This window comes from Colius striatus, chromosome 3, assembly GCF_028858725.1.
Source record: "Colius striatus isolate bColStr4 chromosome 3, bColStr4.1.hap1, whole genome shotgun sequence".
In the NCBI taxonomy this organism is placed as follows: Eukaryota; Metazoa; Chordata; class Aves; order Coliiformes; family Coliidae; genus Colius; species Colius striatus.
In genome coordinates, this window is record NC_084761.1 from 3,003,713 (window position 1) to 3,020,314 (window position 16,602).

At 56.2% G+C, this 16,602-nt stretch overlaps 1 protein-coding gene across 5 annotated transcripts in view; it reads left to right on the forward strand.

The window, feature by feature from the left end:
- The window catches only part of RHBDF1 (rhomboid 5 homolog 1), a 40,579-nt gene that overhangs the window by 20,039 nt on the left and 3,938 nt on the right, over window positions 1–16,602 (forward strand). For all 5 annotated transcript variants that reach the window (XM_061993559.1, XM_061993558.1, XM_061993560.1 and 2 more), the window contains exons 3-12: window positions 1,187–1,317; window positions 6,199–6,412; window positions 8,906–9,112; window positions 10,176–10,298; window positions 10,458–10,618; window positions 12,766–13,017; window positions 14,130–14,241; window positions 14,863–14,937; window positions 15,895–16,056; window positions 16,159–16,259. In XM_061993559.1, coding sequence (XP_061849543.1) covers window positions 1,187–1,317; window positions 6,199–6,412; window positions 8,906–9,112; window positions 10,176–10,298; window positions 10,458–10,618; window positions 12,766–13,017; window positions 14,130–14,241; window positions 14,863–14,937; window positions 15,895–16,056; window positions 16,159–16,259 — 1,538 coding nt within the window. The remainder of the gene's footprint in view (window positions 1–1,186; window positions 1,318–6,198; window positions 6,413–8,905; window positions 9,113–10,175; window positions 10,299–10,457; window positions 10,619–12,765; window positions 13,018–14,129; window positions 14,242–14,862; window positions 14,938–15,894; window positions 16,057–16,158; window positions 16,260–16,602) is intronic.

The window sequence follows — 16,602 nt, forward strand, 5'->3', positions numbered from 1 at the left end:
ATGAAAAATTAATCCAGAGCAGCCCTGGGGTTGCAGTTGTATGAGCTGAGAACAGTCTGGTGAGTTATCATATTTGGTAGGTGACTCTAAGCCAAGAAATGCCAGGAGCTTTCAGACCTGATTGTGAACAAAGGCAGTGTGGCTTTCCCAGCTTGCTCAGCCTGCACCAGGCAGCAGCCTCAGCACAGACTCACCCACAGCTTTTGATGCAGACCTACAGTCACTTACGAAGCAAATCTCACTTACTGTGGTTCTCTTCACCTTGTGGAGTGGTCTAGGAGTGTGTGATTTGGGTTCTTTCTGGCTCAAAAAAAAAGACAGGAGGATATGTTGTAGTACAAATGGCCATCAGTCCATGGGCCAGGCTAGAGGGAGTCTGGATTGAGACCCACTGCACATACAGCTGCTGTCCTTGATGCCAAATGCTCTGTTCTGCAGAGCCACTCCTGGCTAACATGAGCACAGGCCTCATTAGCCTGATTTTTGCTTCCCAACTGCATACACCCAGCTTGCACTCAGTGTCAGGAGCCTGTTGAATTGCTAACTTAAAATATTTCACAAGCTGAGTGTCCTGGGTGGTGCAGTGTGAGGAGCCTGAGTGAGGGGAGCAGTGTGAGGAGCCTGAGTGAGGGGAGCAGTGAGGGGTGCAGTGTGAGGAGCCTGAGTGAGGGGTGCAGCGTGAGGAGCCTGAGTGAGGGGAGCAGCGTGAGGAGCCTGAGTGAGGGGAGCAGTGAGGGGTGCAGTGTGAGGAGCCTGAGTGAGGGGTGCAGTGTGAGGAGCCTGAGTGAGGGGTGCAGCGTGAGGAGCCTGAGTGAGGGGAGCAGCGTGAGGAGCCTGAGTGAGGGGAGCAGCGTGAGGAGCCTGAGTGAGGGGAGCAGCGTGAGGAGCCTGAGTGAGGGGAGCAGCGTGAGGAGCCTGAGTGAGGGGAGCAGCGTGAGGAGCCTGAGTGAGGGGTGCAGCGTGAGGAGCCTGAGTGAGTGCTGCAGTGTGAGTGTTGCAGTGTGAGGAGCCTGAGTGAGGGGTGCAGTGTGAGGAGCCTGAGTGAGGGGTGCAGTGTGAGGAGCCTGAGTGAGTGCTGCAGTGTGAGTGTTGCAGTGTGAGGAGCCTGGATGGTGCAGTGTGAGGAGCCTGAGGGGTGCAGTGTGAGGAGCCTCACGCTGCAAGTGGTGCTTGCCTCTGTCTGCAGGCGCCGAGGCGTCAGACCTTCCTGCGCAGCGTCAGCATGCCGGCCGACAACAGCCGCGTGCCCTCCCTGCCCCACGAGCCCAGGAGACCCGTGCTACAACGACAGACCTCAATCACCCAGACCATCAAGAGGTGAGACACTGCCTTCCTGGAACCTGCTTTAGTGGCTCCTGCAGTCTGTTGTGGAGTTACTGTCCGTTTGGCGCTTCTTTGTGGAGGCAGAAGCCCATCCTGAGCAGTCCAGGGCTCTCAGCAGCTTGGCTCCTAAGCACTGTCTCATGGACAGGTCCTTGAGGTGGCTATGGGGGTGGTGAGAGCAGGGAGAGGCTGCTCTGCTCTGACCTCCATGCCTGCACAGAGGGTTATCATTTATCTCCACAACCTAGGGTTTTCTGAGACATGGCCACACAGCTGGATGCTCCTTCCCTCCCCATGGCAAAGGCTTTTATCCCACTTTGTCCCAAAAGGAGTGTCTCTTCCAGCTGCTCTCCTGAGATGCCTGGCCTGCATCCCTGGCAGTGTCAGGACTGCCTGGATCCCAGGAGCATCCCTGGAGCCCCACAGGTCAGGGGCACTCAGAGCCAGCCAGGCTTCGCCCACTCATGAAGGAGCAACTTTCCAGCTCTGGGAGAGACTGACCTCCCACACACTGTTTCCCTTTGCCTCAGACGTTCTCCAGCTGCCTTGGTGGTGAAGCTGTCCTGCAGCAGCTATCTGTGATCCTGCTTCTTGTGAGGTTGGGAGGGCTATATGCTCTCTTCAGGGCTGTGTGCAGCTTCTGGGCCTGCCTCAGGCTGTCCTTGAACACCTGGACCGTTTCTTCCCTCACCTCCGTGCTCCTGTCATGCTCCCTGCCGTAGGCAAGAGCATGTCAAGGATGAGGGAGTATCCTGGGACATGCTCTCCTCTTGCCTGCCCAGGCCATAGTGGAAGTGCCAGGGCTCAGGTTGGTGGCTCTGTCCCTGCCTGTGCTTTAATGGTCTATGTAAGCACTTTGTACCCTGGGAGTTCATGTGGTCCCACAGGGGTTGGCCTGGAGGTGCATAAATGGTTTGGGAGGTTTGCTCAGAGTGTGTGTGTGGGGGATTCAATGCTGTTTTGCAGTGCTGAATTGTCTCATGGCAGGCTATTGTGGCCAAATCTTTTCCTCTTGGAGGACTCACAGCTTGTGGGCATCTTCTCTGTGGGATGTGGGTAGGAGAACAAGTGCAGTGGTGGAAAGGACTTTCCAAGGGGCAGAACTGCAGAAGGTGCATGTGTGACATCAAATAAAAGCATGAAATAAGCAGATCAGAGACAAGGACAGGGAATTGGAAAGGACCAAGGAAAGGCCTAAAAACCTCTGCTCCATTTAGCAGAGCTAGGAATGCAATGGAGAAGTGCAGACCATGCATCCATCCATAAAGGTGTCTTGAGGGTTAGTTTTGTGAGGCTGACTGACAGGCTTTCTGCTTAACACAGCCCTCAAGATGCACAGGCTGTGAAACTGTTCTGACAGCAAGACTCCACACCATCCTGTTCCATGGGGCTTGGAGGACACAGATCACATGTGAGCCTAAGGTCAAGCTTGTGTGGTCCAGAACAAGGCCTAGGAGTGATTCACGTGCCTGAGTATGGGCATCTAATACTACTTGCAGTCTCCCAGGGTGTCTGAGATACCTGTGCCAGGCAGATGTGGCACAGATAGACTCGTGCACCAGGCAAGATCCTGCCAGGCTCACCCAGAATGGACCCATAGCACTTGCAGTGGCATCAAACAGTTCTGTTTAAGCAGGTCATGTCTCAGCCTGCTGACACCTGAATGTTTTCACGTTCTGGTGTCCAAAGGCAGCTAGTGGGAGCTGTAGCTGGCTGTGTGGGCAGAAAGTGGCAGATCACAGAGGTCTGGCTGGGCGTTGAGGGGGATTGCAGTATCCCTGACATCTTCAAGAGCAGTGAGAGACATACATCAGAGGTGCAGATGCACCAAAAGGATTCACCAGCCTCTTTGGTCACGCTCTCAGCTGGAGGCCACTGTCATGAGCAGTGGGGTACAACTGCTGCTGTTGGGGTTGTGGAAGGAGATGAGGAGGTGTTGGATGCAGCTTCCCTCCACAGCCCTGCAGGCTCCTTCCCTTCAGCTCTCTTTTCTTTGCAGCAGACAGGTACGGTTTCAGAGGAGTCAGACCCTGCCTGCTCACGGGCACCGGGTGGGCAGGAGCTCCCTGAGAAAGCGACAGTCTCTGCCCCGATCCTTTTTCAGGTACTGGTAGCACTGAGTGTGAAACCCACCCCTGCATGTGTGTGCAAGGGCTGCTGTCAACTGCACAGATTCTGGCTGGTGCTGGGACCACGTTGCATTCCCAGGAGGCCTCCAAACAAACAGGAGTGAGAGAGTTCATGTGCGCTTCTAACAAAAACCAGTTGTCACTCCTACTAAATGTGTAGGCAGCTGTCAGTAAGTAGCATGGACTAACAAGCTGTCCACCCACCAGCCTCACTCCCTCCTGCCTTTCCTAACAAGCTGTCAACCTCCTGGTGTTCACTGTGGCTGGAGTAGCCAGGGCAGCCACGGCACAGCCTGCTTTTGCCAGCACCAGTGCAACATGTGGCCTGTGCGTATGTTGGCCCCAAAGCCTCCTTGGGGCAGAAGGAGAAGAAGAGGAAGCAGCACCAAACAGATATCAGTCATGTTGGTCCAGACAGGGCTCAGAAGCTGGTGAACGGAACAGAGCATCCACTCCTTCCTTGTTGTCATCATGGCTTTTTCTAACCCAAGTGACTGTCTTCTTTTTGAGGTGGATGCCTTCGTTTCCTTGGCACCAAGGAGATGAGCCACTCCAGGAGTCCAGGGCACAGTGTCCCATCCACCACTGCCCTGAGACTGGAGCTCAGTAATCTGTCATATCAGACAGACAATGTGACTTTGTGTAGCAGGGACTGGACCCTAATGCTCAGGAGTCCATTCCTGTCCTACCTTCCTCACTCCTTCCCTTGGCCAGATGCCACTTTGCCATTGTGGCCACCTTTGACCTTGGGCTTTCAGGGCTGGGTAGTTCAGTACACTAGAGCAAGAGCTGACCCTCAGCGTTGTTTGTTACAGCGCTGCAGGGAGTCTGGAGGCTGTGGTGGGTCTCTCCAGCTGGACAGGGGTGTTCAGCATCTTCCCAGGGTGCTCCAGATTCACTACACTCTGTAATCAGCTCTCCTGTGTTACCTTGACAGCGAGCAGAGAGCAGACAGCTCTTTGCCCCAGCCCAGTAGTGATCTCTGGCAGCTGGTGAATGACTCTCAGTGCAAACATCCCTTCCAGGAGCACAGTTTTAGAGGTGCTGCTCTTGGCCCAATGGGCCATTCATCAGCAGGTTCATATGGGCACAAACAGCCCTCGGTTATCTCCCTTTGAGGAGTGACCCCACGTGCAGGCTTGTCCCCCAAAGTCACTTTGAAATACAGGTCACAGAAGCCTATGAGAAGCCCTCTGAGTTGTAAGAGTGTTTCATAGTGTGTTGTGCCTGTACATCTGCATGGCCAGAGCATTATCTCTGTGCTGTAAGGCCTGGTCTGGGTCTGTCAGGCTCAGTGCTTTGGGTCTGTGAGGCTGGGTGACGGTTGCAGGGATGAGCTGTGGCTCTGTGGGAGCAGAGCAGCGCACGGAGCCGTGTCTCTGAGGTCTGGTCCCCGCTGACTTGCTGGAGGCCTTTGGAGACATTTGGGTCAGTGAGGTCAGGTGAGGTTTAGCAATGGCTCACATGACCTCACATCTGCTGAAGGGTCTGTTCTGGATCAAGGGGAGATTGGGGAAGGCTGAGGGCAGCGTGTGGTGTTTGGATCTGTTGGTTTTAGATGGAAAGGGTGTGGGTTTCAGAGTCACTTCTCTGCATGCTGGCAGAACACCTTCACCTGTTGGCTGATGGTTTTTTGCTCACTAGGGTGCAAAACACAGGACTAGTTTCCTGTCTAGTGCACTGACTTGCTTCCCCTGTGTGACCTAATTCTAGATTTAACCCAGCTTCTACTCCAGTGGATGTTTTAATCCTCCCTTTGTCATCTGTGAGGTCTTTCTTCTCAGCAGCTGGAAATCCCATCCCTGAGCAGGGGGGCTGAGGCCAGAGTTTCATGTTTGGCTTGGAAGCACTTTTAGGTTTCAACACCTGAGCCAGACAACTGCAGGCTGACACAGCTTGTCATCTCCTGAGGAGGGATTACCCACAGTGGGAAAGGCTTGGCAGGGCTGCCATCATCCTTGTAGGTTTAGAGTACCAGCTGTCCCACAGTGTTCGAAGCAGGTTGTTAATCTGACTTATCCCAAGCCCTCTTCCACCTTCCTTGGGATTTTGCTCCTGATCCACTGCTCTTCTGTGACAGCAGCCACTTGGCAGCAAACCGACCTCTTGGCTGCAACCTTGTGCTCCTACTTCTGCAGCAGCAGCTTAGAGCTGTGTGTGTCTGCCTTAGGCAGAGATCAGGACCACAGCAAGCGCTGGCCATTCGTGTTGCCTTGGAGGAGGATAGAAATCCTGCAGTGTGAGAGGGAGAGGCTGGGGATATCCTGGGAGTGTGGGGGGAGGCTGGGAGAGAACAGTGGATTCTGCTGGCTCTTGGGAGAGGCTCTAAGAGCCATGAAGCAGTACAATCCCACAGTGGGGACGGTAAGTGTGCTCGAGAAATGCTTTTCAAAGCGAAGAAAGCAATTCACCAAGTTCTCATCTCAATGTCTCTTCTGTGTCCTTTTCTTTCATTTTAGAAAACTCAGAACAAACTTTACACACAGTGGATCTCTCCTGTCATTTTTCTTCTGTCTGAAGAGACAGAATGCTGTTGGTGGTTGAACTTGTTCTGACCACCATCTGTCAGGATGCTCAAAACCAGCCGAGGACAGGCTGCGAGAGGCTGGTGGGGAAGAGCCCTGCCTGCCTTTGATCTGGGGTGGGCTGGAAGTGACCGCCACAGGGGGTTATGGTTTTGTCTTTTCACATGCATGGTCCAAGCCAACATAATGCTTCTTTGCACTTGTCCTCTGGCATCTTTCAGAGGCACAGCAGACTGGTTTGGGGTGAGCAAAGACAGCGACGCGACCCAGAAATGGCAGAGGAAGAGCCTCCGCCACTGCAGCCTGCGCTATGGGAAGCTCAAACCTCAGGTCATCCGGGAAATGGACTTGCCCAGTCAGGACAACATTTCTCTAACGAGCACAGAGACGCCTCCTCCTCTCTACGTCGGCCCCTGCCAGCTGGGCATGCAAAAGGTGAGTCACCTGCCACAGGGTCAGGACCATCAGGAGTTCTCCTGTGCGGCATCTTGAACCCCTTGGGCAGCTTTCACCTCTCTGCGGGCTCAGTTCTGCCTCAGCACGTCTGGGCTCCGTGCTCAGACACTTCTAAGGTCTCAGGTACACTTTGGCACACTCCCATCTCTCCAGTCTCACTGGCTGGGATCCCTCAGCTGTTTTGGTGCCGGGCTCTGAGCAGTGTTTGTTGTGTTGTGACTGCAGTGGTGATTAGGTGAGTGCAGAAGTGCCCAAGAGCTCTCAGCTCAGGCTTCTTGCTGCCGTCTTGCAAGGACACAATTCAGCTATACAGAGAGTGGTTGGACCCAAATGCATAGTACCAAGGCTGGTGTCACTCAGGATGCTTGCCTAGAGGATCCTTGTCCCAAGCAGAATTCAGGCAGTGGCACAGCTGCTGCCCTCACAGAAACCTAGTTATGTGTTAGGACTTTGAGCAGCCTCTTGCATCAGCAGTACTACAGATCTGCTCATGGCTCATCAGAGTTTTGAGTGTGTGCAGAGGGCATCTGGTAGCCCCCTATGGTAGCTCCTTACTTGCCACTTTCAAGTGTGACCCCAGAGGACAGGACCCAGTCAAGCACATCCAGTTACCAGCAGTTCAGAACTAACCCAGTATCCCACCTCTTCCCTCTGCTCCATTCAGCAGCAGTAATTGCTGTAGTTGATTACTGGGCTTCAGTGAGCACCACTGTAACTTGGGCAGGTGAGGAAACAAACTCCTTCTGAGGCAAGGTAGTCTGTGACCTGAAGCCTGGCTGCACCACTGAAGCACAGAAGAGTATTGTGCATCCCTCAATGAGGTTTCACCTCGTGCTATTCCCTGTTTTCTGGCTACCTGGAACACTTTGCAGTCAGTCTTTGGTCACAGGAGGCTCAGAAATAGTGTTGGGCTCTACGTGGGCTATGTTAAATCAGAACATGGTATCAATGGGTGTGAGCCCATCAACCTTCCTGTTGAGTGTGCAACTGTGAATTAAAAAGAGCTTGTAAAACGTGAGGATAGAGCATAGAAGTCTTGTGGAAACCACAGCTGTGATGATGTAAGGACAGAGGCAAGGTTTGTAGCTGAAGGCAATGTTTTCATTAGGTTGATTCGTATGTTTGGAAGAAGTGAGAGCTTGGGCCTGAAGAGTCCCAAGGAAAGGCTTGCAGCTCCTGGAAGCTTGCCTGCTTTTTCCAGCTGCTTGGGCTTAATTAATGGAAGCAGATGTAAATATACACTTAAGCTTCAACAGGATGCTGTTTATGTCCTGGGCTGTCCAGTATTGGAAAGGAAATGAGCTGGAGAAAGAGCATGGCTGTTTTCAGGGGGTTCTCAAGCTCCTGTTCAGACAGCATGTTCCCTAACTGTACAGCTCACTGGCACAGGAGATGAATGAAACCAAGAGCTTAGGAAGGACTGGTGGAGGTTTGGAGAATCCTGTGAACTTCAGGAACATCCTGGGTGAAGACAGTTGATGCTAACAGGAGAGAAAAGAAAGAAAAAACCCAAAAGGCAGGGGAGAGGTTTGAGGCTTACAACTAGGGCTTAGCTTGCAACAGGTTATTCTGGATGTCACATAATCCCAGCATGGTGGGGGCTGGAAAGGCCCTGCAGAGCTCACCCAGCCCCAGCCCCTGCTGAAGCAGCTTCCCCTGGCTCAGGGGCACAGGAACGTGTCCAGATGGGGTTGGAAACCTCCTGAGAAGGAGCCTCCACACCCTCCCTGGGCAGCCTGGGCCAGGGCTCCCTCACCTCAGCACCAAACCAGCTTCTCCTTGTGTTTGAGTGGAACTGTTTGTGTCCCAGCTGATGTCCATCAGCCCTTGTCCTGTCCCTGGGCACCACAGAACAAAGTGTCCCCCCATGCTGCTGACACCCAGCCTTTAGGTACTTGTCAGTGCTGCTGAGGTGCCCCTGAGCTCGGGCTTCTCTTCTCCAGGCTGAACAGCCCCAGGGCTGCAGCCTTTCCTCCTCACACACATGTTCCATCCCCTCAGCACCTTGGTGTCCCTGCACTGGCCTCTCTGCAGCAGTTCCCTGTCTCTCTGGGGCTGGGGAGCCCAGAGCTGGCCACAGGACTCCAGCTGAGGCCTCAGCAGGGCAGAGCAGAGGGGCAGCAGAACCTCCCTCCCCCTGCTGCCCACCCAGATGCCATTGGCTTCTTGCCCACGAGGGCACGTTGCTGCTCATGGGTAGTTTGTTCTCAGCCAGCACTCCCAGGTCCCTCTCCTGCAGGTCACCCCCAGGCTGTGCTGGTGCAGGGGGTTGTTCCTCCCCAGCTGCAGGACCTGGACGAGATGCTCCATACGATAAATGTGCCTGTTGTAGAGTTACTTGTGGCCCATCCGGCCATTCCCTGGTCAGTCCCAGGATCCAGCCCCTGCTGTTGGGACGTTCTCTGGGCGGGAGCAGGACCCGCTGGGGACGGGTTTGTGGCGCAGGGGCTGAGGGGCAGCTTCTCCCCGCAGATCATCGACCCGCTGGCCCGCGGGCGTGCGTTCCGCATGGCGGATGACGGCGAGGGCTGCAGCGTCCCCCACACGCCCGTCACGCCCGGCGCCGCCTCGCTCTGCTCCTTCAGCAGCTCCCGCTCCGGCTTCAACCGCCTCCCGCGCCGCCGCAAGCGAGAGTCCGTCGCCAAGATGAGCTTCCGAGCGGCCGCGGCTCTGGTGAAGGTGCTGCCTGGGGGAGGGCGGGGACGTGGCTGTGGGCAGGATGGGGCCCGGTCCTGAGGGGAGCGTGAGAGGGATGGGGCTGCTGAGCAGAGGGGTTGGAGGGGAGGAAAGCAAACTGTTGTGTTTCAGCTGTGGAAATACGGTGAGGCTGGCAGGGAGCAGGGGAGATGGGCAGGGGTTGGTACAGGTCCTGCTCTCCCTTTGTTCATAGAATCACAGAAGCATTGGGGTTGACAAAACCCTTGGAGCTGCTGCAGTCCCAGCCCTGCCCTCACCCTGCCCAGCCCAGCACTGACCCACAGCCCTCAGCACCTCAGCTCCACACCTTTGGGATCCCTCCAGGGCTGGGCACTGCCCCAGCTCCCTGGGCAGCCTGGCACAGGGGCTGACACCCCTCTCAGGGAAACAGTTGTGCCTCAGCTCCAGCCTCAGCCTCCCCTGGGGCAGCTGCAGCCCATTGCCTCTTGTCCTGTCATTGCTGCCTGGGGAGCAGAGCCCGACCCCCAGCTCCCTGCAGCCTCCTGGCAGGGAGTGTCAGAGAGTGCTGCTGGCTGCCCTCAGCCTCCTCTTCTCCAGGCTCAACACCCCCATTCCCTCAGCCCCTCCCCAACAACCCCTGCCCTGCTCCTGCTGCCACCCCAGCGCTGATCCCAGCCAGACACCAGCCTATTTCTAGTACAAGCCTGTTGGCCTAGGGGCTCTGATTCCCACAACCAGCAGCCTCTGAGCATTCCAGCATGTCCAGAGCAGCCCTCCTGGACCTCTGGGCGGCCCTAGTCAGCAGTCATGGAAGGGCAGAAGTCCCAGAGTCCCCGTGCAAGCCTCCTCATGCTGCCACACATCTGCTTCCCTGTGCCCAGTGACCCGGTTGCCACCCAGCACCACCCATGGCCGCGGTCTGGCTGGAGTTGTGGGCTGAGACGTGGCAGGGCAGCGCGGGCTGAGAAGCGGGGTGGTGGCAGCACTGGTGGAGTCTCCCCCGGGAGAAGGCATCAGCAGGTGCCCCAGGCACGTGTGGCCGTGGCTGGCGGCAGGGAGCCGATGGGCCTGTGTGTGGCTGCAGGGCCGCTCGGTCAAGGACAGCACCCTGAGGAGAGCCCAGCGGCGCAGCTTCACCCCCGCCAGCTTCCTAGAGGAGGACACCGTGGATTTCCCAGATGAGCTCGACACTTCCTTCTTCGCTCGGGTGAGGGGCAGGACTCTGCTGGGGCGCTCGGCCCCGGGAGGCACTGCCAGGCTCCGGGTCTGGCCGGGACTGTGTGCTGCAGAGAGCAGAGCTGCTTTCTGCCAGGGCTGGCGGCTCTGGTGTTGCTGCTTCTGATGGGGTCTCTGTTTCTCTGCCCAGGAAGGAGTCCTTCACGAGGAGCTCTCGACTTACCCAGATGAAGTGTTTGAGTCGCCATCAGAAGCTGCAATCAAAGACGCTGAGGTGAAACCTCTGGATCAGACGGATCTCACAGGAGGTGCCTTGGACAAAAATGAGCTTGAAAGAAGTCACTTGCTGCTGTGAGTATCTTCCTGCAAGCTGCCAAAGCCTCACGTGGGGTGGCCAACCCATTCAGAGTGAGGATCTGAGTGCTGTGGGTGCCTGGTGCAGAGCTCCAAGGGCAAGGCAGTGACGGCCTTTCTTTAAACCCAGCTTAAGAGCTCCTGCCCCAGCTACCTCTGCACGTGAGAGGTGACTCTGAGGCCACCTCTGCAGTCCCTCCAGCAACTTCCAGCTTCACATGATGTGTTTTGGAGATGGTATCATGCCTTGAGGAAACAAAAGACACTTTAAATCAGCTGTGAGGATGCTGGAGGCCCAGCCTTTGGCTGTGGAGAACTTAGCAAAGACCAGAAGGCTGTTGCCATTGCCACAGTCACCAGGAACTGGTGTCTCAGAGTGATGTGAAGTGTTGCAGTGTCCAGCTGGGCTACATTCCTCTCTTGAAACTAGAGAAAGGTGTGGCACTGATGCTGAGAGCCCTACAAATATGTGGGTGGTACTCTACTGTATGCCTGGATTTTTTCCACCTGAGTAACTGGTACTGAGTAATTGCTGTGTGTCATTTCCGAGTCAGCTCCAGCTTAGCTGGCGGCTCACCCCAGCAGTGAGCTCTGCAAGGTGTGAGCGTGGAGCAGACGGGGAGGTCCTTGTTGTGGTTCTGCTCTTCACAGCCCATCTTGCTGGGTTGGCACTTTCCCTTCAAGTGTTTCCAAGAACTTGACTCAGTCTTAAGAGAAGTGGAAGCAGCAAATGGTGGGAGTTTGTTGTCTCTCCTCTGAGACAGTCTCAGTCTCCTTGGCTCACTTTGGTTCTCCTTAAATAGCTTTATGTAGCAGGGAGAATGCTTTTCTTTCATGCTTCAGAGAACTGTTACCAGAATCATAGTTGGGTGTCCTTTTTGGGTGGCCAGGTGTTTATTTTGGCATGGACTGGTAGCCCAGCACCAGAAATATTGGCAAACAGCACATCCTCTAGCACAGAAACCCCTTGAACTCTTGGGGCAGGAGCAGCCTGCAGTGGAATCTGTGCTTTCTGCTCTTCTGAAGGACTTCCCAGGGGAAGGTTGGGACTCTCAGCCTTAGAAAAATGCCTCTTCTGCAAGGTGCAATATTGGAAATAGCTGAAGTGTCACCGTTTTTGGCTGAAGAGGTTCAGCCTCTCCCTCATGCTGTTGCTTATCAGAGCTGTCATCATCTCTCCAAGATGCTCCAGTGATCTTCCAGAAAGAAACCTCTGTCAGCTGATTTCTCTGGCCACTTCTATTGTCCTTGAGCAGAGAAGTCATTTGGGAAGCCAGAGCATGTAAACTGGACTTGAGGCACCTCAGGGACCTGCCTGCTCCAGGGCTAGGCAGTGAGCAAGGGCGTAGGTGGGGTGTATTTTTGTTTGGGATCCAGATGCTGCAGACCTGACCTGCAGGCTGATGGTTAAAAGCAAAGGATGGCAAAAACCCATCTGAGTATGATGGAGACTTACAAAGCAGGTACTAAGCACCAGAAGCTTGTGCAGTGTTCAGTGCACACTCTGTTTTGGTGAAGAAACCTTCCTTTAGGTTCTTGGGGTTTGTATTGTGTGGTTGGAGCCGTGAAAAATGAAAGCACTGGTGCAAAGAAAGGGAGGGATGGAAGGCAGATGGCGAGAGGTGACTGGGACAACTTGCAGCACGTGACAGCATCATGTTGTTGGCCTGGGAAGCTGCTTGGATTCCTGCTCTTCTGTGTCTGATTTGGTGGGCAGGGGGTTTGACTTGCTGGTCTGGTCACAGTAAAGTGAAGTGCTTTAAGGGTGAGGATTTCAACTACACCTCCATTTCATAGCAGAGAGCAGAGGAAGAGGAATGAAGCAGAGTGTGCTTTCACTCAGCTTGTGTGTGCTCAGTGTGCTCAGCTGCAGCCTCCCCATTTTAGCCTGTTGCTGAAACACTTGAGAGACAAAGAGAGAGAGAGAAAGAGAGAGCTTCTTGTTGGGGGCTGTTTGGCACAGCTGCCTTGTGCCACCTTTAGTCCTGTGCCTCCATCCTGGTGCAGGGTAACCCTTCCACATCAGGGCACCTTGTGTGGCACGGCACTGGGCCGGGCAGCCGCAGGCTCTGCTGCCTCCAGAGCCCAGGGAAGGGCTGTGGCAGGCCGAAGGAAACCCGTGTGTGTGCGGCTCTGTGTTGCAGCCCCCTGGAGCGAGGCTGGAGGAAGCAGAAGGACGGGGCCCTGGCGCAGCCCAAGGTGCGCTTGCGGCAGGAGGTGGTGAGCGTGAGCCCCCAGAAGCGCGGGCAGCGCATCGCCGTGCCCGTCAGGAAGCTCTTTGCCAGGGAGAAGAGGCCCTACGGGCTGGGCATGGTGGGGAAGCTGACGAACCGCACGTACCGCAAGCGCATCGACAGCTACGTCAAGCGGCAGATCGAGGACATGGACGATCACAGGTGGGAGCTGCAGCCCCAGGAGCAGCGAGGGACAGCGTGGTGCTGCCCCTGGCACTCACTCACTGCCTCGGGTGGGTGGGTGATATGTGCTGCTAACCCAGAATCCCAGACTGCTGGGGGCTGGAAGGGCCCTGCAGAGCTGCCCCAGCCCCAGCCGCTGCTCCAGCAGCTTCCCCTGGCTCAGGGGCACAGGAACCGTGTCCAGCTGGGGTTGGAAACCTCCTGAGAAGGAGCCTCCACACCCTCCCTGGGCAGCCTGGGCCAGGGCTCCCTCACCTCAGCACCAAACCAGTTTCTCCTTGAAATTGAGTGGAACTGTTTGTGTCCCAGCTGATGTCCATCACCCCTTGTCCTGTCCCTGGGCACTACAGAACAAAGTGTCCCCCATCCTGCTGACACCCACCCTTTAGGGACTTGTCAGTGCTGCTGAGGTGCCCCTGAGCTCAGGCTTCTCTTCTCCAGGCTGAACAGCCCCAGGGCTGCAGCCTTTCCTCCTCACACACATGTTCCATCCCCTCAGCACCTTGGTGTCCCTGCACTGGCCTCTCTGCAGCAGTTCCCTGTCTCTCTGCAGCTGGGGAGCCCAGAACTGGCCACAGGACTCCAGCTGAGGCCTCAGCAGGGCAGAGCAGAGGGGCAGCAGAACCTGGCTTGGACTCCCCAGTGTGTATCCCTGTGTCCTGCTGCAGCAGACAGCAGTGTGTTGGCATCACTGGGCACTGGGAGCTCACCCTGCTCCTCCCATTGCTTTGGGTGTCTGTACCTGTGCTGCCTGGAAGGATCTCTGCATCACTGCTCTGTGATGAATAAGGAGGCTGAGGCATCTCTGCCTCTGGCTGTTCCCCCAAAGTCATCATTTCATACACACACACAGAGCACACTTTGAGGTTTAGGTGTTCTGTGGATGCTTTCTGGGGAAGGGGTGGCTTGCCCAGTGTAATGGGGGAGCCCCAGTAAATGGCCATTGCCTCTAGGTTTGTGTGTCCCTGAGTGATCCTGGCACAGTACTCCCAAGTTTTTGGGAAAATCAGCAGCTTTTCTCCTGTGCTCTGTGAGTAGATGTAACTTGCCTGGATCTCTGCCTCTGATCTTTTCCCTTTCCCTCCATCCAGGCCTTTCTTCACTTACTGGGTCACCTTTGTGCATTCCCTCATCACCATCCTCGCTGTGTGCATCTACGGCATCGCCCCTGTGGGGTTCTCACAACATGAAACTGTTGATTCAGTAAGTAAATCCCCCTGACTTGGAGCGTGTCAGCCTTCAGCTGCTGCCTTTTGTCCTCAGCTTCAGCCTTTTGGCTACTTGCCTGAGGGCCTTGATGGCAGGGGCTGGCTGTGCAGCCTCAAGGGGGGCTGCCTGCAGCATCTCCCTGAGCCCACACACCTCCTGCAGCCACATGGCAAATGACATCCAGCACAAAGCATGGTGGGCTCTTGGCAGGCTCTGGTTGTGTCTGTGCTGGGAGCTCTGGCCTGACAACATCTTCCCCTCCTGGTGGAGACCAGCAGGATGTTCAGGGCAGGGAAATATTGAAGCCCCCAGATAAGGTTTTCCAACAGTTGCAGGATTTTGCTTCTCACAGGAGCAAAACTGACCTGTCTGGGACTGACCTTGAAGCTGTCTGTAGCCTGCCCAGGAGTTACTAAAGGTCTCTGGGGTACATTTACACCCTGATGGGGCTTTACCTGTGATCCTGCAAAAGACCAGCTTGAGAGAACCACGTGCCAGTGACTGGCTGTGAGGTTCCTGTCCATCTGGGTGCTGCTTTTCCCTGCTGGCTCTTCCTCCCCACCCTGTGGGCAGCAGCTCAGGGGGCTCTGTGTCTCTGTCTCTCTCTCCTTGCAGGTCTTGCGAAACAGAGGTGTCTATGAAAATGTCAAATATGTTCAGCAGGAAAACTTCTGGATTGGTCCCAGCTCAGTGAGTGCTGTGGGCTGGGGCTGGGCTGAGGGCTGCCAGCCTGGGACTGGAGCCCTGTGTCACCTGGGGCCTGGTGCTGCTGTGGCTGGGGCTCCTGTAGGGCCCTGTGTCCCTGGCAGGGTGCAGCAGTGCTGCTGGCCACTGCCTCCCTGCACTGTGGGCTACCTGCAGGCTGGCACGGACCTGGCTACTCCTACAAAGCCAGGCACAGGGCTAGAGAAAACTGGGGAGTTGTATGGTGTGTGTGTGTGACAGCTCTCCTGGTGCCATTCACCCTGGGAAAGCCTCTTGTGTCCCAGAGTTTCCTTCACTGGCTGCTGCACTGGTCTTTCTGGGGCCATGAGCAAGGGAGTTAGAGGCCAGTGCAGGGACACCAAGGTGCTGAGGGGATGGAACATGTGTGTGAGGAGGAAAGGCTGCAGCCCTGGGGCTGCTCAGCCTGGAGAAGAGAAGCCTGAGCTCAGGGGCACCTCAGCAGCACTGACAAGTACCTAAAGGCTGGGTGTCAGCAAGATGGGGGGACACTTTGTTCTGTGGTGTCCAGTGTCAGGACTGGGTAATGTACAGGTAATGGACACAAGCTGGGACACAAGGAGAAGCTGGTTTGGTGCTGAGGTGAGGGAGCCCTGGCCCAGGCTGCCCAGGGAGGGTGTGGAGGCTCCTTCTCAGGAGGTTTCCAACCCCAGCTGGACACGTTCCTGTGCCCCCTGAGCCAGGGGAAGCTGCTTGAGCAGGGGCTGGGGCAGCTCTGCAGGGCCCTTCCAACCCCACCATGCTGGGAAATCCGTGAACTTTTGCTCTGGGCTTCATCAAAGCAAATACTGAGTGTGCCAGATGCTCGCTGGACTTGTCCCAGGCCCCCCCAAGCCCTGGTAGGGGTACCCCACGCAGCACCCCCCTGCTCCGCCCCAGGCAGTCACCTGCCTCTTGGCTTCCTGAGCATCTCCATCTCTGCAGGAAGCCCTGATCCACTTGGGAGCCAAGTTCTCCCCCTGCATGAGGCAGGACCAGCAGGTGCACAGCTTCATCAGCGCCAAGCGGGAGAAGGAGAAGCACTCGGCGTGCTGCGTGCGCAACGACAAGTCAGGCTGCGTGCAGACCTCAGAGGAGGAGTGCTCGGTGAGCCCAGGGCCCTGGCCCGCTCTCCTGCAGCCTCAGGGGTGCTGGGGAGGCTTCTCCACCCCCTGAGCTTCATGGTGACGCCTCTCCTCTCTCCTGTAGTCCACGCTGGCCGTGTGGGTGAAGTGGCCCCATCACCCCAGCACACCAATGCTGGCAGGAAGCAAGAGGCAGTTTGGGTCTGTCTGTCATCAGGACCCCAGGTAGGTCCTGCCCAGCCCAGCTGCCATCCTGGGGGGGACAGGAGTTGCTGTGACAGGAGTCCCAGGCCTGTTGTCTGCTGGATGGGACAGCAGCTGCTCTGCAGACCAAGGGACATGGGGGCAGTGATGTCCCCACTTGTCCTGACAGCCCCAGAGGAGGCTGAGGCAGAGCACGAGCGTATTTCTACTTGCTCCATGTATCCGTTGCTGGTGGCTGCCAGCCTGCACAGGGGCCTGTCGTGAGCTGTGGGTGCCTTCCACATCCTTCTCCCCCTGCTCCCTGCACAAACTCCCTTCCTGGGGCCCCAGAGCCCTGCCAGCTGCTGGGTGCCACAGCACACGT